Below are 16,018 nucleotides of genomic sequence, written 5' to 3'. Positions count from 1 at the left end.
TGCAGGACTGTGCACTTTGCTTTGTTGAAGCCCATGAGGTTTCCATGGCCCCACTTCTTGAACTTGTCCAGGTCCCTTTAGGTGGCATCTTGTCCCTCAGGTGTGTCAACCACACCACACATCTTGGTGTCATCTGTGACCTTGCTGAGGGTGCACTTGATCCCACTCTTTATGACATTGATGAAGACAATAAATAGAACTGGCCCCAGTATGGACCCCGGAGGGACACCACTTGTCACCAGCCTTCATCTGAACATGTAGCTGCTGACCACTACCCTCTGGATGTGACTATCCAACCAATTCCTTACCCATCGGACATTCATCAAATCCATGTGTCTACAATTTGGAGAGAAGGATTTTATGGGGGACCATATCAAGGGCCTTACAGAAGTGCAGATGGATGTTGCCCATAGCTCTTCCCTTGTCCACTGCTGTAGTCATTCCATCATAGAAGGACTTGCCCTTGGTAAAGCCATGCTCGCTGACTTCAATTACCTTCCTGTCCCCCATGTGCCTTAGCACAGGTTCTGGTAGGATCTGTTCTATAATTTTCTCAGGCTCAGATTTTTGGGAACAACAAGACTTAAAGGTGCCTCCCAAACGTATATTTCTGCCCTAAAGCATTTTCTTAACCAGTTTCCTCAGCCTGTTCTCAAAAGTATCCCTATGTTTCTGGATGCATTAAAGTCTCCTGTTCATACCTCTTCCAGCATTACTGAAGTCATGCTAAATCAAATTTTGCATGCTGTGAGTGAAAGGAACAGAAAAGTCCTCTAAATGTGACAGGTCACACAAATTAGTCTTTCAAGCTCTATCTCAGGTTATCCTTGAAACTAGTCATTTATTAATAACCCTAATTTATTTTCATTAAGATTAGGAAGCAAGAAACTATTACTATGGTATAACTTTCATCACAACAACATCCCAGAGGCTAAAAGTTGACAATGAATTTGCTTTGGATTGTGATACTGTGCTGACATGCTGTCCAGTGGGGAAAAACAAATAGGCAGGAATAACTGTTTCCACAAGACTATTACAGCTAATGAGTTAAAAAACTGACCTAGTTGACTGTCACAGTTAAAAATATGACGCCTAGACCTAATTTCATTGAAGCGCATGTGATTTCATAAGACTACATGCCTTTTGTGAGTGTACTTCCCTTGAACAGATATTCCATGGGTCTGTCCGTACCTTGCATATGCCTTGGTGTTTTATCAGGTAAAAACTGGGAAACTATCATCAATAGAAAGCACTTTGTTCTCTTGGTTAAGCAGGATGATTTGAAATCCTAATTGTATCCATTGCTTGTGTTTCCCAGAAAAAAAGCTTTTGCTTAGCTTGTGTGTTGCTTGCCGGAAAGAGCATGCTGAGGACCAAATCCATAAAATAGGTTTCTGGGACAGTGGTGCACAGAATGGTTGCCAGCTTTTTTCCAGAAAACATAAGCTGTTCCACAGAGCATTAAAATTAATACAGCTTAACATTACTTCCACCCTGAATTGAATGAAGATGTTAAAGGGACAGAGAACTTTTTGGTATATTTATTATACTGATGTTATTTTACTCTATATTGTCTTAGGACATGACCTACGGTCTTTGGACACATGGAAAACAATCCAAGCGACTTCAGATAGCTTTTGATCCAGCTACAAGGTCCTTCCACCTGTCTGTAATGAACTGCAAAATCAAACCACGTTTCAAACAGAAATTCCCAGCAATTGTAGTGTACTTATTTAAAGCATAGGTATTACACTGCAATCAACCTTAGGATACAGTGCATGTTGACATGACCTTATCACTTTAATGAGACATCTGCATTTCGGTGTTTTAAAAATCACTGTAAAACTTTGTTTTGATCATCTGGTATAAGAGAATGAACACCTGAGACAGTGAGAGTGGAAGACCTGCTGGGACAGTCAGTAGAAAACTAAACAGCTGATTCCAGCTCTGCCACAGACCTGCTACATATCCTTAGTCAGTCACTTTACTCATACATCAATCTCCCATTTTGATAGAACAGGTATATGATTAGACCATTTTCCAAAATAAGCAAAGGACTTCAGATCTTTTTCAGAGGAGATCTTCTTAAGGGTCTCAGTACCCAGCTGACCTTCAGCTAAGGCAGACTCTCTCATGGGACACAGAAAGAGAGCAGTGCAGTTCTGCTCTCATACCTTCAAGCAAAGCTAACCATGTGTCCCCTGCGCAGTCTGGCATCACTTCGATGAAACAGAAACCAGCACTAGGCAGAGGTAATTATCCTGAGCAATGAAAGTCATGCAACCATGTCAGCACAATACAGGATCTGTGCTGACAGTTGTTCTCTCTGTGTGATCCATCCCTGGAGGTACCTGCAGCTAGAACATGTCTCTCCCCTGCTCAGTAGCATTGAGAACACAGAGCCTCTGAGCTGTGGGAGAGAGAGGCTGGGTAACAGCTTGGGGGCCTTCTGAAATCCTCCTCTCTCTAAGTTGGCTGTACTAGTTGAAGTGCTTTTCCAAACTCTTCGGTGCAGTGGCTCAGGAGTCATTCAATGTCACTTAGCCCACACTGCCAAACAGTCCCTTGTATCAAGATCTGCCTCAGTGTGACCTACAGCAAAACCCTTAATAGCTGTCAGAACTGGAAACAAACACCTGCAGCCTAATTATTGTACTATCTGCAGCCAAGATTCCTCCTAATGAAGAGAATCAACCACCTTTCTCCCTCCAGCAATGAGAGAAGTCCTGTGTCCCATTGTGCTGTGCCCCTGTCTGCTGATGTAGGTGGGACACGCAATAATGGGTTTAAATCACAGCAGGGGGGATTTAGGCAAGAATTAAGGGAAAAACTGATATCAGTGAGAATAACAAACACCAACACAGACTGTTAAGGTGCAATCACTGTCACTAGTGATTTTAAAGAAGGAATAAAATAAGTACATTTAGCCGGGAGCTGGACTAGATGGCTTGCTGAGACACCTGCTTCTGATGCAGGGCAGAAGAAATATCTGTGAGGAGAAAAGCCCCTGGGCAGCACTCACCGATTGGTGTGGGAATTGCAGTGCATGAACCAGCTGCGGTTGTTGTCCACATACATGGCCCATGCCTTGTCGTCCTTGCCCAGCATTGTGTCCTTGACCACGTTAATCCTGGCAATGCCAAAGGCTGGGTCCGGGTGGTTGTCGTAGCGGTCCACATGCAGTTCCCAGTAATGCACGCCCTTGGAGAAGGCAGCGGTGCCCAGAACCACCCGGTCATCATAGCTGTTGCAGGTGGCAGTCTGGTTGTCATTCGACAGCACTATGTCTCTGTGAGCTGAGGAGGGGTCAAAGGTGAACCACGCCACTGTGGAATGGGAAAAGGAAAGGCAGGATTAGATCAAGAGGGGTTGTGTCCAAGAGTTGTCTGGTTTACTTCAGTAAGAAGGATAAAATTCTGCCTTTGTAAAGACCCCACTGTACTCTGAGGTAATAAAGACCATCTTTCCTTGTTACTGTAGGCAGCTACACAAGATTAATCTGAGCTGGTACCCTGCTGTTCTTCAGCTCGGAAGTGCTTTACATAATTTGCGCTTGTTCCCCTGAAATTTAGCTGCTAAGGTTAGTGACATTCTGTCCACACACAGTAACAAGAGAGTCACTGAGGAGACAAAGGCTGCTCCATGACATGGAGACTGTTCATGTAGGTGAATTGGTTCAGGATCACCTTTAATGGAAATGGAGATTAGCTGCATCCATGCTGGTTAGGATTGACTTCACTAGTTTTTCAAAGTGAAGGGGCTTTTATAAAAAAGGAAAAAATACCCCAAAAGCTCTTAAAGTATAAATATTTTATACTGGCCTATTTTGGCAATGCAGCATAAAAGTGGAAGTGATAATAGCATGCATTTCTCAATTCATTACAATATCATTAATGAAGATAAACTTCCTGTAATGTCCGTGTAGATGTCAAGTATAATTACAGAGGAATAAGCATGAGTTCCCATTTCTCTATTATCAAACCTTGCAGGGAAATTAAAGCAGTAGTGAGGAAAAAGGCAAATCCCAAAGATATATGTAGAGAGGGAGACAGAGTGGAACAAAAAATGTCCTATGAGTTGCATAACTGTTTCTGTACGATACAGAAAGTATCTTAGTTAGATCCTAGACTTTTACAGCCAACTAAAATCACACAACTTGAAGCCTGAAGTGTTACTTATCATGGAAAATGCCAGTAGTTGTCAAATACATTAATGGGTATAAAGGGATGAAAGTGTCCTGCCACTGAGACCTGCAGCTTTTCATTTAGAAAGTGGCAAACCCCCAGCTCACCATCCGACGTCTGTAAAATGACTGTCTTGCTGTAAGGACCAATGCCCGAGGAGTTAAAAGCTTTGACTCTGGCATTGTAAGTGCTGTTGAAATGAAGGCCGTCAATAGTGCAGAGGGTCTCCTTGCCAACATATACTTCCTAAACATTCCAAAAAAATGAGAAAGAGAGAGAAAGAGAGAGAGAATGAGGGACATAATTTAATATAGTTAAGACTTCTAAATATAAGCCAAAAGCGAACAGCTTCTCTTTGCTTCCCAGGATGAATGAGTTATGATGTTATGATAGACAGCCACAGCATGGGAGACATCAAGGATGACTAGCACTGGACAAATTAAGGTGAATATGAAGCTGGAAGGGTAAAGCAATAAAGGGCAACACAAAAAGATCTTCATGTTCCTCTTATCATAAGTATCTACTCCAAACCACTATTTTGGAGAGTAGTCCCAGTATCTGACATACTGTGGCTGCTATTTTATGTAAGACAAAAAAAAAAGTGGGCATATAAGAATAAATAAAAACAAGAGCATGTTTGTTCTGTTGGAAAGGTTCTCTCATGCCTAGGTTAAAATATAATTTTGAAACCCGAAAACACAGATCCAGAAGAAAATGAACTCCTAAAAATTAGGAATACATGCACCACATGATGAAACAGTATCTAGACTACAGAGACATCAAAAAGGTCTTCAAATATTTATCATACAGCAAGTACTTCTGTAACGTGAAATATTTCAGAGGGAGGAACATCTAGGCAGACCAATGAAGAGGATCAGATTACGCAGACTACGATGAACTGAAAGAAGCCTAGAAAATCCTGTCTTGGCAGCAGGTTGAAAGATAATTCCTTTCCACTTCTGATTTCTCTGATTCTGTAAAATATGTAGGTTTATGGTAGCAAAGGCACCAAACTGCTTAAACCTGTACTAAGCAAACCACTCAGATCCCAGTTCAGTTAAGACTTTAGTAATGCCTAGGAATAGTTCTGATGGTTAAGGTTCTTTCATATAAACCCAAAAGGATGTGATGAGTAAGAAAGGAATTGATTAAGTTTACAGCAAGACATGTGTTTGTCCTCTTTGCTACTATGGTGGCTGCTACAAACAACAAAATCTCTTGGGTCCTGAGTTAGCTGGTGATCGTTCATGGAGACAAAGTTTTAATAGAATAACTTCATTTACCTCCATGTCCTAACAGATGCTGACTGTGAAAAGTTTTGTATTTGTTTAACAACTCTCACATTTTCTAACCCACTTCATGTTTACCACTGTTCACTGCTTTGGTTTATGCAGGCTGATGCTCTCTTCTTCTACAAAGATGTTTTTTAAATCCACCCATCAAATACTGATAAATTGCAGTCAATGACTTTGCTTTCAGATATAGAATTCTCCATTTAAAAGGTCAGCAAACCCTTATTGAAATGGCACTGCTGAGAAGCCTGCCTTTTATCTTTTAACAGGTAAAACCACGGATGTTTGTACCACAGAAAGCAGAACATTCCCCTTAGAAGTTGTCACCTAACGTTTTTAAGGATTGAGATGATTTTGTATCTTTTTCAATCCAAAACCTTAACATGGCACTGCTGGCAGTCCTAAAACCTTGGCAGTACCAAAACTCACCCACACAAATGAGCTTGGATATGTACCAGGCTGAAATCTTGTAATTCACAAGACATGAATACCACTTTAAAAGATTTATCCTGGATAAAAAATATTGGAATTCTAACACCTTATTCTAACTCTTCATTCATCACACACTGATAACCCTCTTACCAACTAACATTGACTATATTGGCAGCTCTCAGCAGCCATTCACAAAAGTACCTTTTCACAATTTCAATAGTGGAAACCAGGCTCTTCAGATCTCTGTGAAATGTTACTTGGACAAAGGAACTGAGGAGACCTTCCAAAAACCATAATGTCTTCTTCAAAATGCCCTGCCAATATTGCTGCCTCTTCTAACGAGGAGTGTCCAAATCAGGTACCTTTGCTGGCTATGGGTGTAGTGGTTTCACAATTCCTTAGGTGGATCCATGCCAGGACATTTTCAGCTTGAGAAAAATCTTTAGGTTTCCAGGGAGGAGCCAGATTGCAGCTCCAGAAGAAATGCCATCACATGTTTTTGGCAAAATTCCCCATTTGTGAAGAGAGCAGCTGTACTCCACAATGATGTCCAGATGCTTTCGAGGCACCAGCCCCTAGGGAAAGCACTGGGTCAGCCTGGTCCTGAGCAACAGGAGCATGAAGCCTGCTTGAGGTGGAAGGACCACAGCTTAGAGGAGGACATGGCTAAAAGAAAGCTGATTGAATTGCTTCTCTAGTTTGTTTATCAGGATATGTCTTAAAAATATGGGAGCCCATAAGCACCCTGCACCTGTAACCAGGAGTATCACGTTGTGGCGTCACCCAGAGGATCTGGAAGGACAGCACTTGGGAAGCCTTTCCTCATTTATCAATTCCATCACAGTGTGACAGTGGAAAAAGCTTTCACCAACCTGGTCTCATCCACTCCCAGGGGAAAGATTTAGAAACCCTGTATTTTTATGCAGGATCATATTTTTACTCAGAAAATTGGGAAAGACTGAGTTGCATTTCTGGTCCAAGAATATCAGCTGTTGAAACAGGGTGCAATGGACAGATGAGAGTAGGGGCTTCAAAGAAGTTTCTGGTTTGTTCAATGAACTACTTCCAGCTTCTTGTATTCAGCAGGTTCATGTGAGATTTTCTACTCTGGAACGCACTGGGCATACCTCAAGGCCCTCTTTCCAAGAGCCCTGAGAATAACCTCAAACAAATTTCCTACCTAGGCCAGTGGTCCTTCTATTAAGCAGCATCTGTACTGCTTTGTCCACCAGCACAATGGAATTACAGATGTTTTGACAACCCACATCTTCCCTACCCCTCTCCCCACTCTCAAACAGAAACAAATCCATATCTGGAGGAAACTCACATACAAAGAAACACAAATAAATGCTGAATGAAATTCTCACTCGGAATTGGCCACCATCTCCATCATCAAGTTCCAAGATATAACCCTCCACTGGGTTATGACTCAAAGGTGGCATCCTCCAGGCCAATGTCACACTGTTATTCCTGGTGCAGCACTTCTCCAGCTGCAGTAATGGGACGGGTGGCACTGAAACAGGAACTGGGTACAGGTTAGTGTAACTCTGCCCTACCCCATTAGTCTGTGCTGTGAGCAGTATGGCAACTGCTCACCTCCTTCCCCTTGCAGGGGAGCCAATGTTTGTTAGGAAGAGAGTCCATTCTCTTCCTTGAAACAAAAGGCAGTAAAATTACATAACAAAATGTTGTTACCCAGTTAGACAAATCATTTCACTGAAATATGTAGACAGAAACATATCTGGACTTGATTGTCATGTCTCATAAGAACTAGCGTCTGGGGAATCCATGTGTGGTTTCCTTCCCAGGAGTCACTGTCTGGAAGAATTCTTTTTCACACCAGAGCATGCACTGTCCCCAAAAGGAGGGGCAGGGGGTGTTAAAAATCTAATTTACTACCCCTCCCTCTCCCCCTATTTTTTTGTCACAAACACCTTGGATATGTTACCTTTATGGCAACCACACTTAAAATAAACTGTTGAAGCAAATTGTTCTGTTTGCAAACTTTATCTAAATCCCATGGTTCAGGTAGCAAAAGGAACTTCTGCATCACAGGAGACTCTTCATGGAAATTACAAATGCAAATTTTTCTACAACATGCCTTTTCAGTTGCTCAGAAGAAACACCAAGAGACTGTTTACCAGACCAGCATCTTAAAAATAAAACGAAATAGAGTAAAATATTCAGCTGTGTCTCTGTGGGAAAGAGACCTCTATCCAACCTCTCCTAAACAAAACTAAACTCTCAGTGTTCACTCTTTGCTGGCAATTATAAAGTGACATTTAGTCTTCTGGATAGAGCTGGCATGCATCTTATGCACTGTTGAAACCATACAGGTTAAGTAGGATGCAAGTGATGCACAAAGCCTGCCTGGTCTTCTGCCCAAAGCTAAATTTTACCATTCAATATCTCAATATAATTTCTCCTGAGCTCAGTCATGTCTTAGAAGAAACTGAGTGCTCTGAGAATTCATTGGCTTAATAATATCAGTTTGCTCTTCTTTTAAACACTCTGCTTTGACCCTCTAGTTTATTTTCCTCCTCCTGTCTGCGTGAGAACTAAGCCCTTGAGCTGTTCCTTTCATCCTATTTTATGTTTCTGGATAAAAGAGGACTGTTCATGTTCTGTGTAACAAGCAGACTGTGGGAAAATGGATGCTACTGTGTGACAGGGCTGAGGCTTCACCCCCACTTTGGAAGTGACTCGAAAGTCAACATCACACTTGTGATAAGCAGCACAGAAGCTACCATGGCTTTCCGCTGGCATTATCCATCACCACAGTGAACACAGATGGTTGGTAGCCCGGAAGAATGAAACAAAAGAGCTTTATAAATTAGCTCTTGAAGGTTTTTCCGTGAAAATGAAGCCTTGTTCTTATTCCTTGATATTTAAGGATGATTCGGAGGGTGTCATAAATAAAAACCTGCTTGTTTTCTCACATGGAAAGTTCAGACTTTTCTCTAGGAGATATTGTGTCTGGAGAAGTCACAGAAATGTGACAAGAGTCAAAAACTTGAAAATGAGGAATTCAGAGGTAATGGAATTTCTTAGGTGAACCATTTTAAGTTAGAATTTTGTCTGTGTTTGTTAACCTATGTATTCCTGACTGACAAGCCTGGGAGAAGATAGGGCTCTATCAGCCATCCACACTCCTGCCACTTTTGCTAGCTGGTTAGCCCTCTCAGGAGGCATTTGTCTGGCCCTCTCCATTTCTGAGACTTCTCCTGGCAAGACTGGATGAAAACCTAATTCCTGAAGTTTATAAGATGCAAAAAAAACAATGTCCCTTCACCTCTGAATAAACTAACCTTTTCAACCTCTGAAAAAAACCTCCTAACTCCTAAGAACACTTGATAGGAGGCTTTCAGGAACTGTTCATATAATGCACAATGCTGAAAAAAAGAGCAGAATTTTTGGGGGAGGGTATGTCTTTGACAATTCCCTTTTAACTATGTAAACAGGAATGCTGTCTAGGAATAAAATATGTTTTCATCCCGTAGAGTTCTATTGTTCCCACTTCCCAGTGGAAGTGTGAATTTTGGCCCAATGCATGAGAGTCTCATATATTATGGGGAAGTGCCTTGGCTTCTTTAATGTGTTGCTGGATATTCAGGGCTTTGTGGGTAATCCATATCAGCCTCCTGCTCTCTTTGATCCAGCCTGTGGCCTGAACTGCACAACTCTCCTGAAGGAGAGGCAAGAAACTTCTGCCAAGCAGCTGTGCAGCTTTGCTGCATGATGTTCTCTGTGCCTGACCTCCTGCTTTCTTCACTGGATGTGGATGGGCAGAGATTTGCCTCGATCTCAAATTCCCTATGGGAGGAGAAAAGATGAACACTTGTGAAAATCATAGGAAAGTGCAAAGTGAATTGAATAGTCGGGACACTGGTATATACCTCACAGCAACAAGCAATGGAATAGGACTAAGGAAAGAAAAAATACCAGGAAAAAAAAGACTCAGATGTTAAATTGCAGTTCTGTCCCACTTCCTGACCAATTTAAAGTTCTCGAGAGATTTTTTGGAAGGAAAACATTAAAATTTTTTTGGAAGGAAAACATTAAATTGTGGTTCTGTCCCACTTCCTGACCAATTTAAAGTTCTCAAGAGATTTTTTTGGAAGGAAAACATTAAAAATATAAAGGGAGAAATGATACTGCATTGGCACAGCAGGACTTATTAATGAGTCTGAATGATGTCCTGCTATTTTAAAAGTGCTTCGTGGAGGTCACTCTTTGATAAAAAATGTGACACTGACTAATACCTCTTGTCAACTGAGCAGTCCCCAAAACACATTGCTCAATGCATCTCATGGCTGATCAGGCTAGTCCCTTCACAGGGTACAGTAGGGCTGCCCTAAGATATTGTCTTTTGTCCTCTTGACAAGCAAGTGGTGCAATGATGTCATCCACCTTCCCAGACTAGTTTTTAAAGGACTAAATGCACCAAAATAATGGGACCCCCCAGAAACAGGAAAACTTTTACTTCCTCCAAAACTGCAGTACAGCCCTGGAATAGCTTGAGTTACTGCTGTAGCAAGTGCCTTACAATGTTAAGAGAGAAGGAGAGACCACAAGGAGCTGAGTCCATGACACAGAGCAGAAAAAAACAGAGGTAAAGCTTAAGGTGAAAGAGTTGTCCTTTAATTATCAGGGCATACAGCTCATGCCTGGAGACGCAGAGAAGATTTGAGGCAGATGTGACTGGGGAATCTTCATGGTTTGCAGAAGAGGGAAGGAGTCATCAGGACAAGGAGAAGGGGTATATGAATGAATGTTCAGAGGTGGTACAGAGAAGTAGAGTAGCTATATTTTTTCCTATTTTGTATCTAGTCTTGTTTTTCAGGCAATGAAGACTGCATGCCAGTTACAGCTGTGTGAACAAAACAAACCCGGAATGTGCATTTGCCTGTGCCAATAGTTTAAATTGAGAATGCGTGAAGTACACATTAAGCCAGGCATCAGAGGACAGGAATTTCGTGACAAGGCACTCAGTAAAAGCAACAGAGAGAAGAAAACATGGACAGAGAAAATTATCTAGGAAAGCTCAAAATGCTGGCAACTACTAGAGCTGTGTGAGTGTCTCTCAGGTCAGCTGACCCAGGGAGTGTGGGACTCAGTGAGACCCTTTGATTAACATGAATGCCTAAGCATTACTTCTGCACATATCATATCTCTGCACATTTAATTTGTTCTCAGATTGCTTCTTCTTTCTGTAAAAAAAGAAAAAGAACCCTATGATCTCTACTTTGAAATGAGCTTTAGATCTGTGCTTATAGAGAGTGCATCAGTAATGTAAATGAACATGTCATCAAAGCAAATGAAATGTGATTTGTTCTCATTTTCATTCTTTGTCTAACACAGTGAATCAATGTTTACTTACAAGCATGCTTTCACTCTAAATGACCCATGCAAGTTCAATGAGGTTGAATGAGGCCAGAGTTTGAAAAAAAAAATAGAAATTCAGTCATGTACTAAGCACTGATAACAATAATACAGATATTACATTGCAAAGCTTTTGGGAAAAAAAAACAACTTACAGTTGGAAAAGCCATGCTTGCCCTATTCTCCTAGATCTCCCCCAAACTTCCTTTACAGATCAGTGATATCATTAAAGCATCTGCTCTTGTCAGATCAGCCAGTAAAATGACTTAATAACACTCACCTCAACACCAACATTTGGCAAAGACTGATGACTTGTTGGTGTGCTGGAGTAGGCTGGATTGAAGAAAGAGGAGCAGATGTGAAGAGACATATACATTTTTTCTTTGTGAAACTGGATGCTCAGAAATATGGAAATCACAGAACAGGTCACTTTGGAAGGGACCTCCTTGCTCAAGCAACTTCCTTGCTCTAGGAATTCCTAGAGCATGTGGCACAGGATTGTGTCCCTACAGTTCTTGAACATTTCCAGTGAGGGAGATGCCATGACCTCTCTGGGCAATCTGTTACAGTGCTCATGGTGATAAATAACAAAACATAACCATGCAACTGCAGCTTCTCCTTACAGTCAGCAAAGTGATGTTCCCAATTAGTTTGGGTGCTTGCTCCTGAAATGCTTAGTTGATTACTCTGTGATACCTGTATTTCTAGATGCAAGACCACTCTGCATGAGAAAATGCAAACAGTGCATCTGAAGAAGGGCAAATTATGTCTAGCAAATTTGGTGGCCCTCTATGACAGAATAACAGCAGTGACAGATGAAGGGAAAGGATCTGATGTCACCTACCTGGACTTGTACAAAGCATTTGACACAGTCCCACATGACATCCCTGTCTCTAAAATGGAGAGACAATAATTTTAATGGATGGACCTCTCAGCTGATAAGGAATTGGCTGCATGGCTGCACTGAAAGAGTTATGGTCAATGGCTCCATGTACCATGTCCATCTCCAGGGCCCCCAACATAGGAAGGACATGGAACTGTTGGAGTAGGTCTGGAAGAGTGCCACAAAGGTGATCAGAGGGCTGGAGCACATCTCCAATGAACACAGGCTGAGAGAGCTGGGGTTGCTCAGCCTGAAGAAGACTCCAGGGAGACCATATTGTGGCCTTCCAGTACTTAAAGGGGGCCTACTAGAGAGCTGGAGATGAGTTTTCACAAGGGCATGCAGTAATGGGACAAGGGAGGATGGCTTCAAACTGAAAGAGAGACAGTTTAGATTAGATATTAGGAGGAAAGCCTTTACTGTGAGGGTGGTGAGGCACGGGAACAGGGTGACCAGGAAAGCCGTGGATGCCCCATTCCTGGAAGTGTTCAAGGCCAGGCAGGATGGGTCTCTGAGCAAACCTGATCTAGTGAAAAGTGTCCCTTCCCGTGACAGGGCACTGGGACTAGATGATCCTTAAGGCTCCCTTCCAACCCAGACCACTTGATGATTCTTAAATAATGCAGAGTTGGTTGAGAACAAAATTTCAGAAAAAAAAAAAGGCCGAAGTCTCAGACTGAGAAGTTCAAATGGAAATAGGCTTGCTGTCATAAATGGAGAAGGATAAATACATGTCTATATACTAAACACTCCCCAATACCTATGAATGCTAGCTTGGAACTGGTCAGTGACTTGTTCTGCTTGGGCACACAGAGGTGTGAAGGGGAATAATACCATCCTTGATGCACCTTAAGGAATGGTGGCCCTTTCAGTGTGCATGGTCACACTGGTTGTGCTGACCAACCTGATGGGAGATGCGACAAATAATCCCTGGCAGGACGAAGACAGCTCAAGCAAAAGCCCTTCCTGAGGGCTAATCCTGCCTCTGGGGAACAAAGCCCAAGGGTGTTTGGAAGCTCTGCACATTTGGCTGCAAAAGTCGTCTTCTTGTCGGCTCCTCAGATTGCATCTAACTCAGTACCAGAGCTTCCCTGCCATCTTATGATAAATGAGAGCGTAGCAGATAAGACTATAATTCAAAAAGCACAAATGAATCTGGCTCAATTAAATTTTTGTAAGTCTTCAAGCTTAAAGCCAGGTGAATGTCCACAAGCCAAATGCCTAAGCTGCTCTCACCTCATGTAACCTGTGGTTAATTAGCAATCTATGTGACTAGTTTAACTAAATTTTTCCTATGTTTGTAAAGGAGAGTGGTGGGAGAGTAGTATTAAACATATTTCACAATAAATATGGCTAGCATTAAATATAAGCTGATTTTTAAATGACAAGTGTAGACAGCATTCAGAGTAGTTTTATCAGTGATATTCCTTCTCTCTTGACTCCACTTGCCTGTCTGACAACATTTCAAAGGAGCAGTTCACAGATGTTTATTGAATAACTTTAACACAGCCTGTTTATGCCAAGATGCAAAGCATTTTTGGTGAGAAGACTCTGGCCTTTAACTGTTTGTACATTGTTTCTCCACATATCTGCCAAATTATCTACCCTAATTACTTCATTTTGGGTGTCTTAGATGCAGAATTAGGCCCAGAGAGAACATATAAGTGGAACAAAGTTGTTTTTTTTTTTTAAAAAAAAAAAAAAGCACATCTGACATCACTACACAAATATCCTTAACTCATTCACTGACTTCTGACAACCTCTATCCTGTCACCCACATGTATAACTAAGGCTTGAATCACCACTGAGAGAAGCTAATGACATCATTCCCAGGACCACAATGGCTTTCAAACTCAACTGTTCTGTGGATCTGTCTAATTCTGATGCAGTTCTCATCCTACTCCATATAAACTAACTCCACTACAAGCTCATTATGTTAATTTTCTTTTTTTTAATGTCAATGACATGTCCTGTTCATCAGCTTCTTCTTCTAGATACATTTTTAACCTCAGTTCCCTCTAGCCTGTCCATCAGAATTATCCAGATACCTGGAACCATGGAATGGTACAGCCATGGAGCTACTTTCCCCTTGTGTGGTACAGCCTTGGTGTGGTACTTTCCCCTTGTGAGTCTCTTCCTCGTGACTTTTTTCATTAAGATGGGCAATTTTTGCAGCACAGTCCAGATACAAGTCAAAGGTCAAAGGCTGGGGTTTTTTTTCCCTATTCAAGCATATGTGTATGTCTAATATTTATTTTCTACTTCAGCTGTTTCTGACAAGATAGGGGTAACTGGTATCTTGAATTAACCATGTCAAACCTAGGAATGCTACAAAATGGCATGAAGTTTCATGCAGCTCATGTCTTATTAATCTTCAAAGCCCTACTCTGAAAAAGTTATCTTTACAATCTTTAAGTGCATCTGGTATTTCTATCTGAGCTTGTTCAGCTCAAATTCATGCACTTAAAGGTTACACATGTGAGGGGAGCACACCTTTCCAGGAAACAGCCAGTAGCCTGAATTTGTCTGAAAACCTTTTAAAACTATCCAGCAAATTCAAGTCATTCCTCCTTCCTCCTTCAGTGTCCTCACACCTCCCAGAACTGTCTCAACACATGCATGAAAAACAAGAAAGGGAAAATCATAAAAGCTCACCCCTACATTTCATCTGAATAAAATCCAGCTGGTGAATTGACTGCAGTAAAGGTTCACTATCCAGAGTCAAGTCAAACTCAGCAGACACTTTTGGCTCCAAGGCTCCTTTGACCCACTGTTCCTGAGATACCTGAACTCGCTTGATTAAAGCATCTGAAATCTGAAAGAGAGTATCAGGTTTATAATAAAATGGCAGATGCACACATTAAAAATGACAGAATGCCTGTGAGATACAGCACAAAGGAAACAGGATTAAGACAGCAAAACACATGAGATGGGATCTGGTCGTTTTGGGGTGAGGTCCATTTATGTTGCATCCTTTCATCTTGTCTTTTAAAAATAAATCTTATATTAGGCTAGGAAAGTAAAACCTGCATTTAATAAGCCCATTAAGATTATGTTGTGTGTCATGCCTTTGAATGCCACATATAATTCTATACTCTGTTCTCTGATCTGCATGGTCTACTTTTGCTCTCCTGTTTAAAAAGAAGTTGCACAAAGAGAGGCTTAAATGTTTGAGTCTCTCCATTCAGCAGAGATGATTAAGTGGATGAAAGCTAAAGGATTAAAAAAAAATCAAATGGTAAGGAAGGTGTATATTACTCACACTGAGAGTGATAAACTGTCAGATAGATTTTCACATATATGATGGATTTTCTACCATTACATCAAAACTGAACTTAATTTTTAAAAATTTGCCCTAGCTCAGCCCACAGATAATCAGACCAAAAGTCAAACTAAAATGATCACAACAGACACTTCAGGAAGTTAAATCCTGGCTCTGTGGGAATCAATGAACTCAACTGTCCTTGAGTTCAGTGAAGCTGCCATTTGGATATCTGGAGTCCCTGACAGTGAACTTCCTGTAAGTCACAGGGAGTAGATTTTTTTTTCTGGTTATAACAGAGAGTTTTCCTTTGCTGCAGGAATTTTTCCTCATTTCTTTTACTGAGGGCACTCATGTCTGAGCCTCTGCATCAACAGCTCCTAATCAGTCTGTGCAGTAGGTGGAGGAGCATCCCACAGCCTCCTGCAACCTTGGAGTCATTTATTGGGATGCTGGATCCCTTGGCCATGTCTCAATATCCTGGCTGCAGAAGTAGTTGCTCAAAGTAATGCAGTGCCTGTGTGTCTGCTGGCTGTCTTGAAAGCATCATTAGATTAACCAGGAGACAGTAAAAGCAAAAATG

The 16,018-nt window shown here is 41.5% G+C and overlaps 1 protein-coding gene across 12 annotated transcripts in view; it reads right to left on the bottom strand.

The window, feature by feature from the left end:
* Positions 1 to 16,018, bottom strand: part of TRIM67 (tripartite motif containing 67) — a 38,830-nt gene that overhangs the window by 9,939 nt on the left and 12,873 nt on the right. For 2 of the 12 annotated variants that reach the window (XM_053938923.1, XM_053938926.1), the window contains 4 exons: positions 14,829 to 14,988; positions 7,276 to 7,421; positions 4,292 to 4,430; positions 3,023 to 3,326 (listed from right to left, as the gene is read on the bottom strand). In XM_053938923.1, coding sequence (XP_053794898.1) covers positions 3,023 to 3,326; positions 4,292 to 4,430; positions 7,276 to 7,421; positions 14,829 to 14,988 — 749 coding nt within the window. Of the gene's footprint in view, positions 1 to 3,022; positions 3,327 to 3,720; positions 3,739 to 4,291; positions 4,431 to 7,275; positions 7,434 to 14,828; positions 14,989 to 16,018 lie in introns of all 12 variants that reach the window. The other 10 variants (XM_053938924.1, XM_053938925.1, XM_053938928.1 and 7 more) reach the window with 6 other exon arrangements.

The sequence above is a fragment of the Vidua chalybeata genome, chromosome 3 (assembly GCF_026979565.1).
Source record: "Vidua chalybeata isolate OUT-0048 chromosome 3, bVidCha1 merged haplotype, whole genome shotgun sequence".
Lineage (NCBI taxonomy): Eukaryota > Metazoa > Chordata > Aves > Passeriformes > Viduidae > Vidua > Vidua chalybeata.
The sequence above is the reverse complement of the archived record's forward strand: the minus strand, read 5'-3'. Positions and strand labels throughout refer to the sequence as shown.